At 39.4% G+C, this 25528-nt stretch overlaps 2 protein-coding genes across 2 annotated transcripts in view; one reads left to right on the top strand and one right to left on the bottom strand.

Moving 5' to 3' along the window:
- The window catches only part of QRSL1 (glutaminyl-tRNA amidotransferase subunit QRSL1), a 23197-nt gene extending 22596 nt beyond the window's left edge, over positions 1-601 (bottom strand). Inside the window, exon 1 of the mRNA XM_070733284.1 lies at positions 145-601. Coding sequence (XP_070589385.1) covers positions 145-180 — 36 coding nt within the window. The 5' untranslated portion in view covers positions 181-601. The remainder of the gene's footprint in view (positions 1-144) is intronic.
- Positions 114-25528, top strand: RTN4IP1 (reticulon 4 interacting protein 1). Its single transcript, XM_070733286.1, has 9 exons — positions 114-1171; positions 2544-2695; positions 6254-6322; positions 6996-7120; positions 8223-8271; positions 12362-12498; positions 15427-15610; positions 15748-15840; positions 25385-25528. The coding sequence occupies exons 1-9, from the start codon at positions 883-885 to the stop codon at positions 25496-25498; spliced, it is 1212 nt and encodes a 403-aa protein (XP_070589387.1). The 5' UTR covers positions 114-882; the 3' UTR covers positions 25499-25528.

Genomic DNA, 25528 nt, shown 5'->3' with positions numbered 1-25528 from the left:
AATCCTGAATGATCTGGATTCCTATTCTTTATATGCCAAGTATACTTGGCAAGATCAAGCGTCTCCCCAAAATGCAGAAGGAGGACCCAGATCTAGGCACGGAAATAACTCCCAGAGCAGCCGAAAACAACAACGACGACGCACCTCTCGGAACGAGGCGCGCAGCATTTTGCCCGGCATCCTGGGACGAAAGATTCCGAGGGATCCGCAGACCTCACTCGCTGTACGAACTTCTGTTATTGGTACTGCAGGAAGTCACCTATGGGCGCATCCATCTTGGTAAAGATGTCTAACATTGAGATCGCTGATTGGCTCAGCGCTCACAGCATCGAAGCATGGTGGGCTTTTATTGGTCCAGACGGAGCCTGTCAATCTATGTGCATGCCTAGGATTTGGATGACCGGGGGTATCAAGCGCTGGCCTGCAGGAGATTTGGGATTAAGACGGGTAGATCTTTGCGCGACTTGAAAAGTCATAGGAAGGACATTGTGGGAAGGGTGCAGGGAAATATTATAATATCAGCGGCCGGTTTTTTTTGCTGGTGGGAGAGATTAGTTTCAATTGCCTTGAGGACTTAGTGCATGGGTGCTGCATTCTGGAACTGGAAAGAAAACAAAATAGTTTTACTTCCTATGAAGTTTAGCATTCTTTTGCTCATCAACCTGGAGGATCAATGAAAGCTATTTCAGAATTTTCTCTTCCCAAGTTTTTTTTCCTTTGTCTTGTGAGAAAAGAGAAAAAATAAGGAGGGTATATTTTTCAAAAATTGTAAAGGAACAAAATGATAGTTTTAAGCTAAGCATTAACACTTTTCTAATTTATTAGAAGTGCTTTTCAAAGCAGATCAAAAGAGACTTACCATTTCTATTGTCTTTGGCAATCATGTTGCTAAGGGGACACACACTTAGCAGGAAAGTGTGTTCTAAATTGTTGGGCTGTTTTAGCCTTCCTGGATTGAGGCAGAATTTGAATCTACAACCGCTGAGTAGAAAGTTCCACGTTTCCTGTCAAAGATGCTCAACAATGCCTTCCTGGGTGATTGATCGCTATGGGAAAAACGATGTACTCCGACTCATCAGTGATATGGCATTTCCTGCAATTCGCCTCCCTAATGAAGTTATTATTAAAGTTCACGCTGCAAGTTTAAATCCCATAGATGTTAACATGCGAAGTAAGTAGATGTTATGAATTGCATATTATAGATATAGATGGTAGATAGATGTGAACATCAGTGAACTTATTGTAAAAGTACACGGAACGCACAAAAATAAATCTTATGCATCATTTCTGTATTTTTATTTCAGTACTGATGGAGTATGATGTTAATTATCTTTTTTTAAAAAAAAAAACCTGTAAAATAGGTTTGTAGGCATGTAACTTCTCTAATAACTAATTTTCCCCTGGTGTTTCTGTTTTACTATTAGTATCGTATAAATTTGTCTGGTAGGAAAAAGTTATAGAAAAGCTGATTAATACAGAATTCTGTTTTCACCTTAAACAAGAACTACTAGATTGGAATTGTAAAAAATTCAAACAGGTACTAAAAGGCAGCAAATCAAAATGGCTATTTCTTTGCAGCCTTCTTTCTACCAGCTGCTAAATTTTTGCAGCCAAGATACAATAGTTCTGCCTTAGAGATTTTCTTAAATAGATTGTGCCTTGAGCTTCTTTAGAGTTAAGACTCTTAAATCTGTTGAAACCAACAGCCTAACATTATCTACAAAGTGAGTATTGCTGGGAACTTGTTACATTTAATTGAATGCAAGTGACATTGAATAAGAATAGGCTTAGATTCTTGCACTGTAACTTAACTGGGTCTTCTTAAATATTTTCATTAACTTAATTTTGTGTTAATCCAGTCTAAATGAGCATAGAATTATCTCCATTGGCATCTGCTCTTTGACTTTGCCCATTCCTTTTTTTTCTGTTTCATTTCACCATTTACAAAGAAGTCTGACCTCATTTTCTCTTGCAGTCAGATCATCCTATTAGGAAATGCTGTGCCTTGCTGGGAATATTCCCCCTCTGTTTTCACTTTGGTTAAGAGTAAATGTAAAAGTGGAAAATGTGCAGTATAAAGCACCAGTGAACAGTTTTAATGTTATATTAACCAGACTCTTGTTTACACTCACACAATTTAAAACTTCAGCATATACCAAACTGAATTCAGACAAATCTGACTTTTATGTTTATTTATTTATTTTATTTATTAATTAGATTTGTATGCCGCCCCTCTCCGTAGACTCTTGGCTTGGCTGCTCTGGCAACCCTTTGGGAAATGCTGATGGGATTGCAATTTTAAAGAAACAAATATTTTTTTTCTTTTTTAAAAAGCCAAACTGGATACTGGATTATATAGTTCATACTGTGTCCCAGAAACTAATGCCTAGCTCAATGTCAGTTTTCTGTCTGTAAAGTGGGAATCCTCAGTTTGGAATGGATAAAGTAATGGAATAGTGCAAGCAAATAGTGAGGAAGAGAAGTATGTAAATCTAAATAAAGGTTCAACAAATAGATTCCCGTTTTTCCATTTCTTTTAATAGATGGCTATGGAGCTTCTGCTCTAAGAGTGAAACGAGATCCGCTGCACATTACAGAAAAAGGCACCGAATTTCCTCTAACTTTAGGTCGAGATGTTTCTGGGGTTATTATGGAATGTGGACCTAGTGTTCGCTACTTCAAACCTGGAGATGAGGTAATGGAAGATTGAAATATAATAGCAGTAGCACTTAGACTTATATACCGCTTCACAGTGCTTTTACAGCCCTCTCTAAGCGGTTTACAGAGTCAGCCTATTGCCTCCAACAATCTGGGTCCTCATTTTACAGAAGGATGAAAGGCTGAGTCAATCTTGAGCCGGTGAAATTCATAGAATTATAGATTGCATGAGTGGAAAGGATCCTAATCCTTCTTCCTGGTTTATACAGGAATCTTCAAATCACCATGGCAAATTATCCAGCTGCCATTTGAAAGCCTCCAGTGAGGGGAATCAACCATTCTAAATAAGCAGATTGTTTCAGTTCTTCACTCTTCTCATTGTCTTGATGTTTCTCTTAATGCTCAGCCTGAATCTCTTCATTAATTTCATCCTTGTTTTGCCCATGGTTTTGACAAAAATCAGATCTGATGCCGCCTGCATGTAATAGCTGTACCCGTAGACTGCTGTGCACCATTAACCACCATTCATTTAGTGATTATTCAAAGTTTTAAAAAAAACATTGAAAAAAGTGAGGTACAGTAATCCCTCTCTACTTTGCGGTTCATCTTTTGGGGATTTGCTACTTCATGGGTTTTCAAAGGGGGCTTAAATCCATTAAATCCACTGAAAATTTTAAATCCATTAAAATTCATAAAAAATTTTCTACAGTACTACTGTACTCTATTAAAGAAACTGGTAGGATATCACATGTAGTTCCAGCTGAGAAACATTATAGAATGACTGTTTAATGCAAAGGGTGGGTTTTAAAAGTCCAAATACTTGTTAAATACATAAAAAAACCTCTTTACTTTAGGAAATTCATTTTTCACGAGTGGTGTTAGAACGCATCCCCTGTGTAAAACGAGGGATCACTGTATGTCTTTTTTTAAAAAATTTTAAAATAGACTGTATTAAACAATTAAAATAAACAAAATTAATAAACATGCTTGACATTGGTTGAGGTTTTTAGGCTTACATTTCAGCAGTTTACCATTCTTTTTTCTATATACATTCTAGATCAATTAAGTATATTTACTATAATTTGTTCTTATGTAATTACCCAGTTATCTTATTACTTAAGCCTAGACTTAACATATGCATGATAAAGAAAAAAGAAAGAAAAGAAAGAAAAAAGAAAAAGGGAAAGGTAAAAGAAGAGGAAGGAAAGAAGAAATACTATTGGTCAATTATTTACATTGACTCACGCATTTAAGCGAACTGTTTCTAATTGTATTTATGCAATTATTGAATTCTTAATTTGCAAATACAAATGATTGTGATGTATGTGTTTTTCCATGACTGTTGAAGGGTCACGTGATCAAAATTCAGGCATCTGGCAATTGGCATGTATTTATGAATGTTGCAAGGTCACAAGGTCATGGGATCACCTTTCACAATCTTCTGACAAGGAGGGTCAATGGGGAAGCCAGATTCCCTTAACAACCGTATTGCTAGCTTAAAAACTGCGGTGATTCGCTTAATAACTGGGGCAAGAAAGGTCGCAAAATTGGGCAAAAGTTCACTTAACAACGGTCCTGCTAACAGTTTGGGCTCAATTGTGGTCAAAAGTTGAGGACTACTTGTAATATTTTCCTTGTGTCTCCTCTTTAGAAAGTTAAGTTCTTTTAATTGTTCCTTTTAAGGTTTGGTTTCCAGACCCTTATTGATCCTGATAACTTTGTTCTGAACTTGTAAAAACCTGTTAAAAATCCTTGTTAAAGCTTAGGGCCCAGAATTGGACATAGCTTTCCATTTATGTTTCAACAAATACAGAGTACAGTGACACTATTACCTCCTGTACTGGAATCTGGTTTCTATCATTCTGTTAATGCATCTGAAGTTTGCATTTTACCTTTTTAGCTGCTGCATCATCCTGCTTCTTTAAATTCAGATGGCAAAATATTAGCGCTTTCAGAATTTTCTCACACAAGAAGGTTCCTCAGTCCTGGCTAATAAGACCCAATCCACCAAACCAAATCAAACCAAACCACAACGCTACACAACACAACAAAACCCTTAGCATTTTGAGTGGATTTCCAAATCATTAGTGTAGAAACCAATGACTTCAACAGAGATGTTTCACTTAAAATTGTAAGTGGGAGTATTTTTATCTTTTATTGTTATTTTATGGGAATAAAAAACTTGCTTAAGATTTTCCAGTATGGAATGAATTGGACAATCTATGAATAGAGTAGAGTAGAGTAGAGTAGAGTAGAGTAGAGTAGAATAGGCCAAGTGTGATTGGACACACAAGGAATTTGTCTTGGTGTACATGTTCTCTGTACATAAAAGATATGTTCATCAAGAATCATGAGGTACAACACTTAATGATAGTCCGGGTACAAATAAGCAATAAAATCATATTAAAAAACAGTCAATATAAATGGTAAGGATACAAGCAACGAAGTTACAGTCATACAGTCATTTGTGGGAGGAGATGGCTGTTGGTAATTGTTCTGTTGGGCTCTCTGGTAGAATCTTCCCAAAAATTCACAGGTACAAATTTCAACCACACACACGTTTGAAAATTCAAAACAATGTTCTTTATAATGAAAATTCACTTAAACCAAGCCCTCTTTTGGTATATCAAAGAGCACTGGTCTCCAAACAAACTGGTAATTTGTACAAGTCCCTTATCAGTTCTGTGATACTTAGCTTGCAGCTGTAAGGCAAGTCACAGTCCTTCTTTCACAAAGTGAAACACACTTTGCTCTGGTTTAGTTTCAAAGCGGGGAAAAATCAGCACACAAAAAGTCAAAGTCAGTAAAGCAGTCACGAAACACAACGATCAGATAATCCTCCACAATGTCCAAACCCACAGGCTGCTATTTATATCAGCCTCACTAATCACCACAGCCCCACCCAACCATAGGTGGCTTCATTTTCTTTGATAATAATCTCTCAGTTGTTGTTGCCTATGCATCGCTCTCCTCATGTGTGGCTGTATCATTAACTCTTGTTCTGAATCCAAGGAGGAGCTAGATAATTGATCTCCTTCTGAGCTGTCTGCCACACTCTCCTCCTCCCTGTCACTCACGATTCCACCGGGGGGGGGGGGCAAAACAGGCCTGCAGCATGTGGATGTCTCCCCCACATCCACAGTCCTTGGGGCAGGAGCAGGGCCAGAGCTAACCACACCAGTAATGATGAGAAGATTAATAGTAGTGTAGACTTAACTAGTTTGACAGCGTTAAGGGAATTATTTGTTTAGCAGAGTGATGGTGTTCAGGAAAAAACTGTTCTTGTGCCTAGTTGTTGTGGTGTGCAGTGCTCCATAGCAACATTTTGAGGGTAGGAATTGAAACAATTTATGTCCAGGATGTGAGGGGTCTGTAAATATTTTCACCACCTTCTTTTTGACTCATGCAGTATACAGATCCTCAATGGAAGGCAGGTTGATAGCAATTGTTTTTTCTAGAATTCTAATGCAATTATAATACACTACCATGTCAGAATATGCCTTTTCTTTGCTTGCATTAGATGCACCACCTTCTGCAGATCAAAACATTGGGTTATTTTGTAGAAACAAAATATTTCAGATTCTTTATTCTTCAGGTATGGGCAGCAATTTCACCCTGGAAGCAAGGAACCTTGTCAGAGTTTGTTCTAGCAAGTGGAAATGAAGTAAGCCAACCAGGTTATATTTTCAAATGAAGTAAATGTATGTGCAAATGCAAAAGAATTTTTAAGTTGTAATTTTTAAAAAACAGCAATAGCATTTAGAGTTATATACTGCTTCAAAGTGCTTTACAACCTTCTCTATGTGGTTTACAGTGTCAGCATATGGCCCCCAACAATCTAGATCCTCATTTTACCGACCTCGGAAGGATGGAAGCAGTAGTGGGTTCTAAGACCATTTAATACCGGTTCAGTGTGTGCTTGCACATGTGTGCGACACTTCTGTGCATGCGTAGAAGTGTTCTGGGTGGGTGGGTGGAGCCTCCTGCTGCCAGCATTACCAGTTCTTAGAACCGGGCCGAACTGGGAGTAACCTACCGCTGGATGGAAGGCTGAGTCAGAAGACCAGCTCTGCTGACGGGCATGGGAGCTGTGAGTGTTGAGATTGTCTCCGGCTGATATTAGGAATGATTGAATTGGATGAATATATATGACTGTATATGGGGTTTTCTAACATTTTTAGTAATTTTGTATAATTCTTTTTAAAGTAATTTAGATTTCTTTAGAATAGAATAGAATAGAATAGATTGGGGTGGGTAGGTGTAGATCTGCATTTTAAGGGAAACGTTAGGATTGAGAGAACTCAGGACAATATCTCCATGCATTTATTTTGATGCAGGTATCAAGGAAACCGAAATATCTCACTCACACTGAAGCTGCATCCTTGCCTTATGTCGGTCTAACCACATGGTTTGCAGTGTCCAATGCTGGGGGACTCGATGCAGATAGTTGTCCCGACAAAAGGTAAACAGTCAGATGATCTAAAGCAGTGTTTCCCAACCTTGGCAACTTGAAGATAACTGGACTTCAACTCCCAGAATTCCCCAGCCAGCATTCGCTGGCTGGGGAATTCTGGGAATTGAAGTCCAAATACCTTCAAGTTGCCAAGGTTGGGAAACACTGATCTAAAGAAGTTAGTTGTGGGCTTTCTTGTCCAAAAGTAAGTCCCTAACTTTCCTTTGGATTGTCTGTATGAGTCTTTGCTTCCTGATTCAATTTTAGCGTCTCTTACATAACCCTTCCTTGAATATAACTAATTTCAATATCTTATTTATTTATTCATTCATTCATTCATTCATTCGATTGTTATGCCGCCCTTCTCCTTAGACTCAGGGCGGCTTACAACATGTTAGCAATAGCACTTTTTTAACAGAGCTAGGCTATTGCCCCCACAATCCGGGTCCTCGTTTTACCCACCTCGGAAGTATGGAAGGCTGAGTCAACCTTGAGCCAGTGATGAGATTTGAACCGCTGACTTTCAGATCTACAAGTCAGCTTCAGTGGCCTGCAGTACAGCACTCTACCTGCTGTGCCACCCCGGCTTATATCAGGCACAGAATATGCCACAGATAAGTTTTTTAAAATCATCCTTCCTTTGTAGATCTTCTCAACGTTGCTTGATTTTCTCCTTCCTTCATGCCAATATTGGGCAAGTGAGACCAATTTTCATATTATATTCTCACAATATTTCTACTCTGTGGATATGTTATTGTATTATTTATTTATTTATTTGTTTTTTTTAAAAAATGCCGTCCTTCTCCTTAGACTCAGGGCGGCTTACATGTTAGCAGAGCCAGCATATTGCCCACACAATCTGGGGCCTCATTTTATACATTTAAATATTGCTATCCTGTGCTTTAAACTTGCAATACTTTAAAGGTGAAGGTTACCTGAAATGTTGATTCCTCTTCATTTATAGTTTCTTAACACTGCACTATATAAATTGAATTCCTTAAAAGCAGTTTGCACAATAGCCACTTTTATCAGTTTACTCCTTTTGGTCATTAGATATAAAACTACCCAGAAATTAATATTTTCATTATTTCTACTTGTTTTTGCTTCATAGAATATTGATAATAGGTGCATCAGGTGGAGTGGGTACCTTTGCTATACAGGTAAGTTTACTAAATCTGATTATCTTGGTAGATATTTTGCTTGTTTCTTGAAAGAATCCTAGAAGAGAGTCTTTTGCTATACAGTGGTACCTCGAGATACGAGTTTAATTCGTTCCGGACCTGGGCTCTTAAGTCGAGCAGCTCTTATCTCGAACGACTTTTCCCCATAGGAATTAATGTAAATAATTTTAATTGGTTCCAGCCCTCAAAAAACTCACAAAGTTAGTCTAAATTATGCAGAAAGACATGTTTTTAATGAAGAAATGTACATGTACATATAAATGAATAATGAAGTTTCTTTCACTTAACTTGTAAACTTTCTTAAACTTTTAAATTTACATATGTTCAACTTCTCTGCCACCCAATCCTGTAGGACAGAGGTCCCCAACCCTTTTTGCACCAGGGACCGGCTTTAAGCGATCAAGAGAGGAATGGGTGAATGAATGGACGGAGGGTGGGAAGGAAGGAAGGAAAGAGGGAAGGGACAGGAACAGAGGAAGGAAGCAAGGAAACTTATGAAAGGGGAGAGTAAGAGAGGAATGAGTGAAGGGAGGGAGGGAGGGAGGGAAGAAGGTGGGAAGGAGAAAGAAAAGAAGAAATAGAGGAAGGGAAGGTAAAAGAGAGAAAGAAAAAGAGCAAGCAAGCAAGCAAGCAAGCAAGCAAGCAAGAAAGAAAGAAAGAAAGAAAGAAAGAAAGAAAGGGGGAAGGGACAGGAACAGAGGAAGGAAGCAAGGAAACTTATGAAAGGGGAGAGTAAGAGAGGAATCAGTGAAGGGAGGGAGGGAGGGAAGAAGGTGGGAAGGAGAAAGAAAAGAAGAAATAGAGGAATGGAAGGTAAAAGAGAGAAAGAAAAAGAGCAAGAAAGAAAGAAAGAAAGGGGGAAGGGACAGGAACAGAGGAAGGAAGCAAGGAAACTTATGAAAGGGGAGAGTAAGAGAGGAATGAGTGAAGGGAGGGAGGGAAGAAGGTGGGAAGGAGAAAGAAAAGAAGAAATAGAGGAAGGGAAGGTAAAAGAGAGAAAGAAAAAGAGCAAGAAAGAAAGCAAGAAAGAAAGCAAGAAAGAAAGAAAGAAAGGGGGGACAGGAACAGAGGAAGGAAGCAAGGAAACTTATGAAAGGGGAGAGTAAGAGAGGAATGAGTGAAGGGAGGGAGGGAGGGAAGAAGGTGGGAAGGAGAAAGAAAAGAAGAAATAGAAGGGAAGGTAAAAGAGAGAAAGAAAAAGAGCAAGAAAGAAAGCTGCAAGCCCCCCCCCGAGCCCCCCAGGCCGGCTGCAACCTTTTAAAACACGCGCGCCGCTTCGCAGCTGTCTCCTGAAGCCGAACGCGGAAGTTAGTGTTTGGCTTCAGGAGACAGCTCCTTGGCGCTTGTATCTCGAATTTGGGCTTGTAAGTAGAACAAAAATATCTCTCCCCTCCCAGCTCTTATCTCGAGTTGCTCTTAAGTAGAGCAGCTCTTATGTCGGGGTTCCACTGTATAACTATAATTCATTGCTTTACTTTAATATTTGTAGTAGTGGCTACAATAAAGAATACTGTCACTTAGAATTCTGGGAGTCTTAAAGTTGCCAAGGTTGGAGAGGCCTGACTTAGAGCTTTATAATCAAATATTACCAATTGCATCATAGCTTAGAGACATTCAAAGAAAAACTTTTGACAATGCTTATGTGAACTTGGAGATGTGTTAATTCAGGTTAAGTGTTCTAAGAATCCCTGTTATTGAATCATTGTTGGAAAATGATGTAGAACGAGACAATTTTAGTGTGAAAAAAACATAATTAAAAGCAATGCACAATAAAGACTCTCTTTGAGAGTTCAGATTTTTTTAAAGCATCATTTGTAGGTAGTCCTCAACTTATGACCAGTGTTTAGTGACTATTTGAAGTTACGGCAAACCTCTCAGGGCTACTTATGGCCAGGATTAAAAGTTCTGAGGGTTGCCCACACCCCGTCTACAGATCACATTTTTGGCACTCAGCAATTTTCCTGCATTTATGGCCATTTGCAGTGCTCTGTTCATATGACCACAATTTATGGCTTTTTTTAAAAACTGGGAACCGGTATTTATTTTTAGTTTTTGACAAAAAAAAAAAAGACTCATTGCAGAAGTGGATTAATTTAACAACTAGCATTTCCTTAATGGCTTCAGTGTTTGTTTTATGACTGCGGCAAAAGTGGCCACCTTATAACCCACTAAATCAGTGTTTCCCAACCTTGGCAACTTGAAGATATCTGGACTTTAACTCCCAGAATTCCCCAGCCAGCGAATGCTGGCTGGGGAATTCTGGGAGTTGAAGTCCAGATATCTTCAAGTTGCCATGGTTGGGAAACACTGCACTAAATGACTGGCCTGATTAGTGTAATTTTGGACTCAATTACGGCCATAATCAAAGATTTCCTCTACTGTGAAGTACACAAGTATAAAACATGAATAGCATCTATTACAGCAGGGCGGGGGAAAAAAGAGTCCAAGCTATATCAGTGTTATTGCATTGTAAGGCTCAATTGTTTGGGCCAAGACATATCAAAAATGAGTTTAGCAATAGCATTTAGCATTTAGACTTATATACCGCTTCATAGGGCTTTTACAGCCCTCTCTAAGTGGTTTTATAGAGTCAGCCTGTTGCCCCCAACAATCTGGGTCCCCATTTTACCCACCTGGGAAGGATGGAAGGCTAAGTCAACCTTGAGCTGGTGGTGAAATTTGAACTGCTGAACTACAGCTAGCAGTTAGTTGAAGTAGCTTGCAGTGCTGCACTCTAACCACTGCGCCACCCCGGCTCTTAAGTTTGCAAGCTTGGGGGGAAAAAAATCCAAAACGGACAGTTAACAAGTTAAGTCTTTCCCATTCTGATGTGTGGTGGGTGAAATGTTAAGGATGAAAAACTGGAAAATGCGCCCCTGCCAAATATCCCTACAGTATTTACCCCTACAGCATAGACTCTAGAAAAAGTTCAGAGAAGAGCAACAAAGATGATTAGGGGACTAGAGGCTAAAACATATAAAGAACGGTTGCAGGAACTGGGCATGGCTAGTTTAATGAAAGGAAGGACCCAGGAGACATGATAGCAGTGTTCCAATATCTCAGGGATTGCCACAAGGAAGAAGGAGTCAACCTATTCTCCAAAGCGCCTGAGTGTAGAACGAGAAGCAATGGGTGGAAAGCTGAAAAAGGAGAGAAGCAACTTAAAACTAAGAAAATTCCTGACAGTCAGAACAATTAATCAGTGGAACAACCTGCCACCAGAAGTTGTGAATGCTCCAACACTGGAAGTTTTAAAGAAGATTTTGGATAACCATCTGTCTGAAATAGTGTAGAGCTCCCTGCCTAGGCAGAGGGTTGGACTAGAAGACCTCCAAGGTCCCTTCCAACTACAGTAATACCTCGCCTTACGAACCCATCATCATACAAACTACAAACCCGGGGTTTAAGATTTTTTTGCCTCTTCCGAAGTATTTTCACCTTATGAACCGAAGCTTCCGCCGCTGGGATACCCTGCCTCCAAACTTCCATTGCCAGCCGAAGGCTCCCCTCACTGGGAAACCCCACCTCCGGACTTCCTTTGCCAGCGAAGTGCACGTTTTTGCGCTGCTGGGATTTCCCTGAGGCTCCCCTCCATGGGAAACCCCACCTCTGAACTTCCATGTTTTTGCGATGCTGCTGGTGATTCCCAGTAGGGAAATCCCAGCAGCGCAAAAACGGGCGCTTGGCTGGCAAGGGAAGTCTGGAGTTGGGGTTTCCCATGGAGGGGAGCCTCAGGGGAATCCCAGCAGTGCAAAAAAGGGTGCTTCGGCTGGCAAAAGGGGTGAGTATTGGACTTGCACGTATTAATCGCTTTTCCATTGATTCCTATGGGAAACATTGTTTCGTCTTACTAACTTTTCACCTTGCAAACCTCGTCCCGGAACCAATTAAGTTCATAAGACAAGGTATCACTGTATATTGTTATTGTTATTTCCAAAACAAAACAGTCCTTGAAGTAAACTGGACTTAGAACTAGGGACGTTGTGTAGCATTCACAGGAAGTGAGTGGAATAATTGTCGTGCATGTGATTGTAGACTTCCTTTTTTTTTTTTTTGCCTTTTCTCTTAGTTAATAAAAGCTTGGGGTGGTCACGTCACTGCAGTTTGTTCTCGGGATGCCAGCGAATTAGTAAAACGTCTTGGAGCAGATGATGTCATTGATTATAAATCGGGAAATGTGGAAGAGCAGCTGAAAAATTTACCCAAGTATGTACTTAAATTATGCGCTCGGCAAAAAGTTTCCAAACGGCGAGTTGGTTGTTTACTTTCTGAAAGTGTAGAGATTCTCAGCCATCCAGTTCATGGTTGTTCTAAAGGGGCTTTTTCAGGAGGCAACTGGACTTTCTGGTTCTTTCTTTGAAGGTGTTTACTTTCTGGTATCTTGCGAATCCAACCTGGCTACTTTCCATAAACTAGGAATTTATTTTCATTCAGCCCCTATCTTGAAGACAGGAGTTGGCAGCCGTGACAACTTTTTGTTCTTTCTTTGAAGACATTTCGTCTCTCATCCAAGAAGCTTCTTCAGCTCTGACAGGACAGTGGGGAGTGGAAGGATTTATATTCCTTGCAGACAGCTGGTCATTTGCATCCTTTTAGAGCAGTGGTTCTCAACCTGGCAGTCAGGACCCCTTTGAGTCGGGACCCTCGTGAAATGACCGTTTCACAGAGGTCGCCTAAGACCATTGGAAAAGTTTTCTATGGTGTTAGGAACTAAAACTTCTATTCTGGCGCCTTGGAACGTATTTTTACAACTTGACCAATCAGCTGTTTACCGTAGGGGTGTCCCTCTGACTACCCTGCCAATCAGCTTAAAGCTCTGTTGGGAGAATTGGCACTAGACTTATGGTTGGGGGTCACCACAACATGAGAAACTGTATTAACGGGTTAGAAATGTTGAGAACCACTGTTTTAGAGGGTCCTTGAAGCGTTTGGAGGTTTATCTGTGTCCTCAAGGTCACCTTGGTTCCTTTGGTCTGCAGGTTTTTTCCCACTGGAAATCCATTCCTACTCCCACAAGGGTGTGCATCCCAAATTGTATAGCTAAAATTCTGCAGAAATTCGTAGAGGGGTGTAGAGGGTTGGCATACAAATCCAATTAAATCTTAATCTTAAATAATTCAGGACCTGATTGTCCCAAGGGTGCTTTTTCAGGAGGCAACTGGACTTTCTTGTTTTTTCTGTGAAGATGTTTATCTTGCAAATCAATATGGCTACTTTCCACAAACTAGAAATTTATTTTCATTCAGCCCCTATCTCTAAGGCAGGAGTGGGCAACCATGACAACTTTACAATCTGTGGATTTCAACTCCCAGAATTCCTAAGTCGGGGTCAAGAATTCGGAGGGTTGAAGTCCACGGTTCATAAAATTGCCATTGTTGCCCACCCCTCCTCAAAAGGTTTTGGAGTATAAGACGCTCCTTAGTTTTGGGGGAGGAAAATAGGGAAAAGAATCTGTTTTCCAGATATTCATATGGCTAGCATCCTTAGTCTGGTCAGCTTCAGCACATTATTTTATCCCCTGGTTAGGGCTTTAAAAAAAACTTTATTCAGAGAGAGTAACAATGAAAGAGCTCGCAAGCCAATAAGAGTTGGAAAAATCATTGGCACCTGGTTAGGGCTGGAAAGAAACATTCGGAGCAAGTAGAGCAATGAAAAAAAACTACAAAGACTTAGGGCCTGGAAAACATTCTTCGCAGAGAGTAACAGTGAAAGAGCTTGCAAGCGGGTAAGAGCTGGGAACATCGTTAGCACCTAGTTACGGCTGGAAAGAAACATTCGGAGCAAGTAGAGCAATGAAAAAAACCCTGCAAAGACTTAGGGCTTGGAAAACATTCTTCGCAAAGAGTAACAATGAAAGAACTTGCAAGTGAGTAAGAGCTGGGAACATCGTTAGCACCTGGTTAGGGCTGGAAAGAAACATTCGGAGCAAATAGAGCAATGAAAAAAACCCTACAAAGACTTAGGGCTTGGAAAACATTCTTTGCAGAGAGTAACAATGAAAGAGCTTGCAAGCCAATAAGAGCTGGAAAAACCATTAGCACCTGGTTAGGGCTGGAAAGAAACATTTGGAGCAAGTAGAGCAATGAAAAAAAAACTACGAAGACTTAGGGCTTGGAAAACATTCTTCACAGAGAGTAACAATGAAAGAGCTTGCAAGCGGGTAAGAGCTGGGAACATCGTTACCACCTGGTTAGGGCTGGAAAGAAACATTCGGAGCAAGTAGAGCAATGAAAAAAACCCTGCAAAGACTTAGGGCTTGGAAAACATTCTTCGCAAAGAGTAACAATGAAAGAACCTGCAAGGTAAGAGCTGGGAAGATTGTTAGCACCTACCCTGTTTCCCCGAAAATAAGACGTACCCCGAAAGTAAGGCATGTCAGAGGTTTTGCAGAATTTGCTAATATAAGGCACCCCCCGAAAATAAGGCATAGTCAAGTTTACATACGGTATGGTGGAAAAACATACGGTACTATTCAAAGCTGTTCATAGCGGTACCGTAATAATGTGGCGTTCCCTGCTGGCCCCTTCCATCGCTTTGTACCGTCCAGTACAGCAGACACAGTCTGCTGCTGTCTCACCGCCATTACAGTCTCCACTACAGTGCGTAGACTGTAGTTCCTTTGGTGGCCGGAAGCTGCAATAGCGGGAGTATACTGTTGTACAATATAAATGCCGTCATTTGTGTGTGGGGGTGCCATACTGACAGGTACCGTACTGTAATCAGTGTACCATACGTTACACTTTCTTTGGGGGTGTCAGCTTTTCTGCCTGTGAATTTGTCTTATTTGAGAAATATAAGGCACCCCCCGCAAATAAGATGTAGCACAATTTTTGGAGCAAAAATTAATATAAGACAGTGGGGAAACATGGTAGTTAGGGCTGGGGGAAAAAGGTTCGAAAAAAGTTACATTCAGAGGGTAAGATGCACCTGAATTTTCAGCCTCTTTTAAGGAGGAAAAAGGTGTGTCTTATAATCTGAAAAATACGGTACTTCCTGACCTCTTAAATATCTTATAGAAATTACATTTATTTCTAGGATGTTTTGTGCTATTGTTTCCTATTGGGGGGAAATACATGTCATGTTGAGTCACTCACTTTTTGAAAATTAATTGGTGCATGCGTCTTTTCTTTTTAGGTTTGATTTCATCCTCGATAACGTTGGTGGATCTACTGAAAATTGGGCTCCTAATCTTCTCAGAAAGTGGTCAGGGGCCAAATATGTGTCTTTGGTGACTCCCTTCTTAGTGAACATGGACAGACTTGGGGTAGCTGATGGCATGCTACGGAGTGGCATCACTATTGGTACAAAGGTTTTGAAGGTCAGTTAGGAAAAAATAAGTATTTTCGCTTCTCCCCCAGCCATTTGCTTATGTGACAAACTCACGGAAATGTTTGTGGAAGGTTATGCGGTTTTTACTTACTTTTTGGTACTTAATTTTCTTTCTTTCCTTCACAGCACCTTTATAATGGGATCCATTACCGGTGGTCATTTTTTGCATCGAATGGTCCTCATCTGGATGAGATTGCAACTCTTGTTAATGCAGGAAAGGTAGGTCTAACCTGGCTACTTCACTTTTTGTTATTTGATGAACCCATGATGTCTTGATTCAAGCCTTTCTGCTAAGTTTATCAGGAAAGCAACTCGCCCTCTGTTGCACTTTCTGCTGAATATTCCTAGTGATGGGAGGATTGTTTTATCTTCCATATTTGTACAGTGATACCTCGTCTTACAAACGCCTCGTCATACAAACTTTTCGAGATACAAACCCAGGGTTTAAGATTTTTTTGCCTCTTCTTACAAACTATTTTCACCTTACAAACCCGCCGCCGCCACTGGGATGCCCTACCTCCGGACTTCTGTTGCCAGCGAAGCACCTGTTTTTGTCTGGAGGTGGGGTTTCCCAGCAAGGGGAGCATCAGTGAAATTGCAGCATCGCAAAAACACAGAGGTCCGGAGGTGGGGTTTCAAGGACTTCGGTGTTTTTGCAATGCTGCGATTTCACTGATGCTCCCTTCGCTGGGAAACCCCACCTCGAGACGTTTTTGCAATGCTGGGATTCCCCTGCAGCATAGCAAAAAACACGGAAGTCCGGAGGTGGGGTTTCCCATGGAGGGGAGCCTCAGGGGAATCCTAGCAGCGCAAAAACGGGCACTTCAGCTGGCAAAAGGGGTGAATTTTGGCCTTGCACGCATTAATCATTTTTCCATTGATTCCTATGGGAAACATTGTTTCGTCTTACAAACTTTTCACCTTAAGAACCTCGTCCCGGAACCAATTAAGTTTGTAAGATGAGGTATCACTGTACTATGTTACTAGAAAAGATGTAATTGGCAGAGTGTGGTCCTCTAGCTTTTTAGTTTCCTTGAGGTTAATCTCTTCATCTTGATGTCAGGAAGAGTTCAAGAGCGTTAATGCATGCAAACCGGATAAAATAAAATACTCCGGGAAAGCCTTCGCTTATGTAGGTTTTGGTTTTTTTAATTTCATCTCAGGTTAGGAGTTATTTTTTGCATGGTGGAGGGAGCAATTGTATTTATCTTTGTCAGGCTTAGCAATCCTGGGTGATATTTCATTGTAGTACCATATAAGGTAGAATGTAAGCATGCTAATGATGAGTTATTGGGTACGAACTGCAATCTGATTGGGCCTGGGCATTATAAGATGCAGATCAACATCACCATTCCCTTGTGGTTGTTTGCTGTTGACGGTGTTTGTTAGTTGGCTGGCTGGAGCAGTTTTAGCATGAGTTAAATATTGAGTAGAACTAAGATAGCGATACGAAGAAACCTGGATTAGTTTGGTATCTACTAGAAACCTGGATTGCTTTTGTATCTACTTCTAACCTGGATTGGTTGAATATCAACTTGTAAGTAAGCTGAATATAACTGATGTAAACTTCCAGTATATAGAAGACTGAAGATATTTTTCACTGAAGAGTAAACTACTGTTTTATACAAACATGTCTTCATCATTTATCTGGTTCATTAAATTGCCACCATAGATTCTTATATCTTATCTAGTCCTCCTGCGTTACTCTGCATACAAATCCAATAAATAAATAAATCTCTCCATCCATCCATCCATCCATCCATCCATCCATCCATCCATCTATCGTCTGTCTGTCTATCTGTCTGTCTGTCTGTCTGTCTGTCTGTCTGTCTGTCTGTCTGTCTATCTATAATCTGTCTGTCTGTCTGTCTGTCTCTGGACAATCTTTTCCCCTTGAAATATTCTTCTCTTTTCCTTTATTATTGAATACTTCATAAAAACAATATGCAAAGTATATTTAAAGAAAGGTATTGAATTAAATGAAACTAATGTGTGTGATGGCAAAAGTCACCCTATTTATTGGAAGAAAGCCAATCATTCATGGTTTTTGGGCCTGGCAGAAGATCAGGTAAAGAAACCCAACACATAAAAGGACAGATTTTACTGTAACATCCCCACCTCTCTTTTCCTCTCATCTGTCTGTCTCTCATCATCATCTATCATCTACCAATCATCTTATCCATCCATCCATCCATCCATCCATCCATCCATCCATCCATCATCATCTATATCCGCGATGGTGAACCTATGGCATGTGTGCCAGAGGTGACATGCAGAGCCCTCTATGTGTGGCATTGCCAGCTACTATTCTGGTTTCCGGCATGCGCATTGGCCAGCTGGTCTTCCTGCATGTCGGAGCACCTGAAACTTGAAGACCACGTGTGCATTCTGGCTTGGTTACTCAGTGCCAAAAAGGTTCCCCATCACTGATCTATATGTATCTGCCTATCTGCATATCTATATACATCTCTATATGTATCTGCCTATCTGCTGCTCCGAGTCTCCGAAGAGGAGCGGCATACCAATCTAATAATAATAATATCTAAAGCAATTCTGAGATATGTTCTCAAGTTATTTTCTTGATTTGAATTCAAGGCCAAATATCTGACTGTTGCTTTGGTAGTAGCTTTTTCTCTTGTAGTGGTATAAGATATCCGTTCTCCATAACACATGAGCTGCATTAATTGCCAATCCTATAAGAGGCCCCCCCACCCAATACATGTGAACTTCTTAAAGTCCTCTGTTTGCAACAAGCTTCATTGACTGAGTGGTGATGGGAGAGGGAGGAACCGGATGGGAACATTTGACTCAATAAACCTATAACCTGAAGATACTATACTTAGCATACTGACCTAGTGAGAGTTGAATAAAGTCACCCAGAGGGGTTTATGTAACACATTCCAACACCATGTTGTAATTTACATTGTGTCTGCCTTTTCTTTTGTGTGTGTATGTGTGTTTTCGAAACTATTGAATGGCAAAGTCATTGGGTCTCTGGAGACGGGTGGCATACAAATCCAATAAAAAATAAATAAATAAATAAATAAATAAATAAACAAACAAATAAACAAACAAAAAAGAAAGAAAGAAAGAAAGAAAGAAAGAAAGAAAGAAAGAAAGAAAGAAAGAAAGATGTATAAACTGAGATTCTGCTTTTCTTCAGCAAACTACCAATGCTTTGCTGGGAACTCGATGGACACTGTAGCTGTTTGCATGCTTAACAAATTTATATTGTATGTTCCAAGTGATTTGATTGCTTTGGGTTTTGGTCACAACACTCTTGTCTTTCAAGGCTATTCTCTATGCCCTTTATGTCCTCCCTGCTAACTCTTTAGTTTTCATAATTCCTGTTAATCAGCTTATGTGATAAGAATAGAATTACAGTGGTACAGTGGTACCTAAGAAGGTTTCTACTTACGAACCTTTCTATATAAGAACCAGGTGTTCAAGATTTTTCTGCCTCTTCTTAAGAACCGTTTTCTACATAAGAACCCGAGCCCGGAAAAAATTCCCAGGAAATTTGAGAACGGCAGAAAAGCCCGGCCAGTTTCCTGCCACTCCCCCTGGGTTTCTCTCTCTGGCGCAGTGTATGGGAGGCAGCCTCCCGCCGGGTGTATGGGAGGTATGTGCTCCTCCTTGCCGCCTCAGAGTCCCTCTTTTTTTGTAAGCCTTAAAGTTTTGGATTTTTTTGATTCTCCTCACCTCACCTTCTTCCTTCGGCAGCGACTGTCCTCCTCCTCTTCTTCCTCCTCCTCCTCCCACCCAAATTCCGAGCTTTTATTTCTTTCCTAATGGGCTTGCACACATTATTTGCTTTTACATTGATTCCTATGGGAAAAATTGCTTTTCTACTTAAGAACCTGGTCACGGAACGAATTAAGTTCTTAAGTACAGGTAACACTGTATAGCGTTCATGCTATATTTCACAATGCTTGCTATATATTATCTAGCTGAGGTCCTTGGAATGAGCTTGTAAAATTAGCACCTACTGTTATTTCCCAAATACAAACTATTTATTTATTTATTTAATTTCATTTATTTATTTTGTCCAATATACAATGCATATTGAAGAGAATAGACATGTAGTATTATACATAAAGAAAAGGATAGAAGAAAAGATAAAAAAATAGAGGGGAAGATATATGAAAGGAAGAAAAGATATATTACCTCAGGGACCGCCTTCTGCTGCACGAATCACAGCGACCAGTTAGGTCCCACAGAGTGGGTCTTCTCCGGGTCCCGTCAACCAAACAATGTTGCTTGGCGGGACCCAGAGGAAGAGCCTTCTCTGTGGCGGCCCCGGCCCTCTGGAACCAACTCCCCCCAGAGATTAGAATTGCCCCCACCCTCCTTGCCTTTCGAAAGCTGCTTAAAATCCACCTCTGCCGCCAGGCATGGGGGAACTGAGATACACTTCCCCCTAGGCCTTTACAATTTTATGCATGGTATGTCTGTATGTATGATTGGTTTTTATATAATGGGTTTTTAACTGTTTTTAGTATTGGATTTTGTTATATACTGTTTTATTGCTGTTGTTAGCCGCCCCGAGTCTGCGGAGAGGGGCGGCATACAAATCCAATAAATAAATAAATAAATAAATAAATAGGATATATGAGATAAGGAGAGACAATTGGACAGGGGACGAAAGGCACACTAGTGCACTTATGTACGCCCCTTATTGACCTCTTAGGAACCTGGAGAGGTCAATCGTGGATAGTCTAAGGGAGAAATTTAGTAAATATGTGATAGTGTAATCATTATACAGGTAAAATTATCAATAAAGCGTTTGCTGTTGTTGTGGATTGTATAATGCACTGTCAAGGTTGTTTCCTGTCATGTATAAACTTGCAGATCTAACAATTTTTCCTGCAACAAAGTGAAAAAAGAACCTAATGGATTCTTATTATTTGGGCCATTCTTTTTCAAGTGGATCAGGTGTCCACTTGACTTATTTTTGCAGCCTTATTTGAAAAGAAACCATCACAAAAACAACATATGTGATAGAAAAAAAGTGCTCTTTCTAATGAAACAAAAATGAAGATGATTGAAGGTGAGAAAACAGAGAGCTCTGTTTCATCACCTTCAATCATCTTCATTAGAAAGAGCAAGTTTTTTTCTACTGCTCTCTGTTTTCTTACCTTCAATCATCTTCATTTTTGTTTCATTAGAAAGAGCACATTTTTTCCTATCATATATGTTGTTTTTGTGATGGTTTCTTTTCAAATAAGGCTTCAATTGCACCTGGTCCACTTGATAAAGAATGACCCATTTATAGAATGACAATACTTCATTGGACCTAAGTAGCTGTTTTCAAGCAAAACCAGGAAACTGTCCATGGCAGGGAGTGAACCAGGAAATATTACAAACAGAATTTGGCCAAATGGGTGTGTCACATTTCTTTTGTAGTTGGGAAGATCTTGTCATTGCCTTTGTATATGAACAAGAGAAAGGGTGTGACTAAGTCATCCATTTGCGCAAGACCAGAGCAGGTGAATGCTCTTACTATTAAAAATGTGGTTGGCATGTTTGTTGATGGCTAGTTTTCTTTTGTCATAAGAATAACAAGGAATAAAAGTATTTGTTTAATCTTTTGTTTGTTGTCTTCACAAAGGACGGCTTTTAATGTCGCACAATTTTATTCTTCCTTATCTGCAGAATGATCTTTATTTGACTTTCTTATCCAAATGCATTTTTTACATTTATTATGTGCCACTAAGACCATATAAATAGATTTTCTTCATAGCAATCTATACGTAACCTGATATATAGGCCCAGGGCCACCATTGTATACTGCTCAAAAAAATAAAGGGAACACTCAAATAATACATCCTAGATCTAAATGAATGAAATATTCTCATTGAATACTTCGTTTTGTACAAAGTTGAATGTGCACAACAGCATGTGAAATTGATTGTCAATCAGTGTTGTTTCCCAAGTGGACAGTTTGATTTTACAGAAGTTTGATTTACTTGGAGTTATATTGTGTTGTCTAAGTGTTCCCTTTATTTTTTTGAGCAGTGTATAACTGGGTTCATTGCCCTCTTCTTTTCACCTTTTGCTAGCATTACATTGTCACATTGTTATTATTATTGTTGTGAGCTGCCACGAGTTTGCGGAGAGGGGCGGCATATAAATCTAATAATAATAATAATAATAATAATAATAATAATAATAATTATTATTATTATTATTATTATTATTATTATTATTATTATTATTATTATTATTATTATTATTATTATTATATCCTTCTCCGGAAAGCTTGGTCTTTGCATAATGTGCTTGAAGTAGGACAATGTGATGCCTCCTCTTTAGGCAGTTTCCATGGCTTATTCCAATATCCAATTTGTTTCCTACTTCTTCATCTTTGTATCCTTTTTTTGCATTCATTCTTAAAGACATCTTTACGTCCAATCCACATTTTCTCAGATTCCCTACCAAAATGAGACCCAGAACTTCTAAGTAATTCCTGGTGGTCTCCCTGAAAATGGTGGGTAATGCTCAAAGTTGTATTTGTTCTGACCTAGGCTTCCTGGTAAATCATGAAACAGAAATGTAGTCCTGAAAAACCTCTTTTTATTTAAAGGGCTGTGAATTATGTTCATTCCCAGCCGTAATAAGTCCAAAACAGTATTAATTAGTCTGACAGAAGTCTGCCCCAGTCTTTCAAAGGCTGATAAGCACCAATCTGTATCTCTTGATATGCTGCCAAAGACCTAATTGGCAAGGGGGCTTTGCAAGGCCAAACACAACAAGAGTCAGAACAGAGTTACCCCAACCAGAATCGAACTAAGTTGCTTCCTGAAACAAACACATCTGTTTGCTTATTCTTGGTCACAGGCCATCTTGGATTTGTCTTCCTCTTGCCTTGTCATAGGACAAGGACATGTGAAACCCTTGATAACTCTTATTTCTGATGTTGCAGTGAACATTGACAAACTCAAGCAAGCAGGTTTAATGGCAACATAAAAATCAACGATTTTTTCAGAACTAAGGCTGTTTGCAATGATACCTTTCTACATGGGCATCACCAGATGGACTGTATAAAAATCAGATTGACCCTATTAAAAGACATGGTGAGGTGCTGATGGTAGAAAAGACCACAAATTGCTAAAAGTATCTGTTACACTCCAAGCTAAAGAAGAAGAAAAAGGCAACCAGTTTCCACAATACTGTGATTTATTTTCTCAATTTTTTGTGGGTGAACAAAGCTGAAGATTTTCTTGGTGATAGATAATATTTTGATAATCTTACTACATAAGGATATGGCTATTTTGCCTAGAGCATGACCAACACAAGAATTCAGTTTGCTAGTAATATATACAGGTAGAATGATTACACTAATGAATGATGAACCACTAATGGAGAAATGTGTAGTCAGAATTCAGTAATAGTTCTTTGTACATGTATACAACCTCTTTCTGCTGTGGAGGCCTTGGTCCTTCCTGAGTTTGGTCATTTGTTTGCAGACATTTCATTACCCGATTAGGTAACGTGATCATGCTAGTGAATCTAGTCTTTGCTCTCTCATTATACAGATAATAGTTGGTGTGGATAATAGTTCGATGTAGATAATAGTTCAAAGTGTATAAAACCATGCATGGGATAGAAAAGGTGGATAGAAAAAAATTCTTTCCTCTATCACACAAAATTAGGACGAGGGGGCACTCCCTAAAGCTCATAGGTATGAAAATGAGGACAAATAAAGGGAAATATTTCTTCACCCAGAGTGTCGTTGGTTTATGGAATTCACTTACAGAAGCAGTCGTCACAGCTGTCAGTCTGGATAGCTTCAAGGCAGGATTAGACAGATTCATGGATGCCAAGTGTATTGATGGTTATTGAAATGGATGTCCATGTGCTGCCTCTATTTGTTGGGGGTCGACGGAAAGGGAGAGTTTTGCCTTGTCTTTCTGCTCAAGATCCCCATGGACAATTGGTGGGCCACTGTGTGACACAGGATGCTGGACTTGATGGGCTTTGGCCTGATTCAGCATGGGTCTTCTTATGTTCTTATGGTGGCAGTGTGGTGTTTTCCTTGGTAGTTCCTTGATTAGGCTATTTTCCGTTGGTTTGCTTGCTTGTCTGCTTGTATGTTCCCTGAGTGGTCCCTTGATTAGGCGATTGTTTTCTGTTTAATTATTTGTCTGTTGTTAATCTCTGCTTATCTGGGTGTTGGCTGTTGAAGAGGATGTGTTCTGACCTTTTTGTTTTCTTCTTAGGGGTTTTTTTTTTGTCTCTTTTGAATGGTGTGTAAATGTAACACAAAGATAGTGTTTTCATTGTCTTGCTAATCTCCTTTTACTGTCACATCACCACTTGCTGACTTGCATGGTTGTGTGTACCGAAAGAAATATTTGTCTTAGTCAGGCTGTTTGGAGTAAACAGTGAATGACTTATTATACTAGGTTACACCATCAGCCCTTTTCAGGTTTATTGAAACAATGAGTGTGGATCAACCAGCCAGAAAGGGCTTAATGTACCAAAGTGCTGTGCTCATCAGTCTCAGCCGTCATGACACTTCCTGTCAATGTTGAAGGCTAGAAACCCAATTAGATAGTGGTCTGCAATAATATAGCACAGGGGAGTAGTTTGCTATAGCCTTGAACAAAAATCTATTTAAGCTGAAAGCAACTTGCTTCTTTTAAAAAAAAGATGTTATGGGCATCAAGTAGTAAAATTGTGCCCTCTAGAGAGCAATCCTGAGAATTACATATTTTTAAAAATCGCATTATTTATACATTAGTAGTATGATAGCGTAGCTTCCAAAGGGAAAAAAATACAGGGTGAAATCCTGAGTTATTTTACAAAATTCACAAACTGGAACATTTAAGAATGTTGCAAGTTCTTTTTGTACTTGTAAAAATAGGAGCTTAGGAATTAGAAATCATCATTTTGGTGGCTTCTTCAATCTTTTTAGCTCTTCTTTAATTTTTTAAACTTTTCTTCTGTACTAATTTTAGGTATTTCAATGTCTTGTTCTATTGTAAATAAGGAACGAAAAAGTATTTCATTATTCTGAATGAAATCACTCTTGAAGTAGATCCTAGTAAGGAGAGGTGATTTTTATGAAGAACCTTATCCTGGCAAGAGATGGCATCTTGTATTTGCCCTCTTTTTCATCAGTTATTTATTTGCTTTATCTAGGCTGAAAAAAAATAACTGCAAAAATATGATGGGAATTAATTCTAATATGTTTGTATGTATGTATGTGGGGGGTGGGGGTGAACAGTTGCTCAGCATTTATTCTATAAAACATGTACTTGCTTGGATAACATATTCCCAGTAAAGAACTTCCTTAAAACTGGTGGGACGAGGGAGGGCATTGAAAGTATATTTAGTTTTTGTTGCTTATACTTTTCTACATCATATAAGGTAGCAGGGGTCTCCAACCTTGACAGCTTTAAGACTTGTGGACTTCAACTCCCCGAATTCTGAGGAATTCTGGGAGTTGAAGTCCACAACTCTTAAAGTTGCCAAGCTTAGAAACCCCTGATCTGCAGTATTGCTTTTGTAATTAGTTTCATGTGCAACAATACATAATCAATCATTTGAGAATTTGTTTCCTTGCTAGAGGTCTGTTGAAAGGCTTTTGAAAGCTTCGGAGAGGGGCGGCATACAAATCTAATAAATTATTATTATTATTATTATTATTATTAATTATTCAGGGACACTTCTGCGAGACAGGCAGGTGTTACAGATCAATTACAGACACACCGAAATTGGTGGCAGTTTTCAATAACAGTATTTTTTTTCCATGTAGATACATCCAGTTATTGACCAAGTCTTTGAATTTTCTGATGTTCCCATGGCCTTTCAGAAGATGGAAAGAGGACATGCACGTGGTAAAACGGTGATCAATGTAATTAGTAAATAAATTAGTAAATAAAAAAGTATTTACATCTTG

The sequence above is a fragment of the Erythrolamprus reginae genome, chromosome 1, assembly GCF_031021105.1.
Source record: "Erythrolamprus reginae isolate rEryReg1 chromosome 1, rEryReg1.hap1, whole genome shotgun sequence".
Taxonomy (NCBI): domain Eukaryota; kingdom Metazoa; phylum Chordata; class Lepidosauria; order Squamata; family Dipsadidae; genus Erythrolamprus; species Erythrolamprus reginae.
This window is presented reverse-complemented; position numbering and strand designations above follow the sequence as displayed.

Excerpts from the sequence above, each read along its gene's own strand:
- RTN4IP1 (XM_070733286.1), top strand. The coding sequence starts at position 883 with ATGTTGCTAAGGGGACACACACTTAGCAGGAAAGTGTGTTCTAAATTG. Across the intron at positions 1,172-2,543 it reads CATAGATGTTAACATGCGAA|ATGGCTATGGAGCTTCTGCT; the intron begins GTAAGTAGATGT and ends TTCTTTTAATAG. Across the intron at positions 15,611-15,747 it reads TTGGTACAAAGGTTTTGAAG|CACCTTTATAATGGGATCCA; the intron begins GTCAGTTAGGAA and ends TTTCCTTCACAG.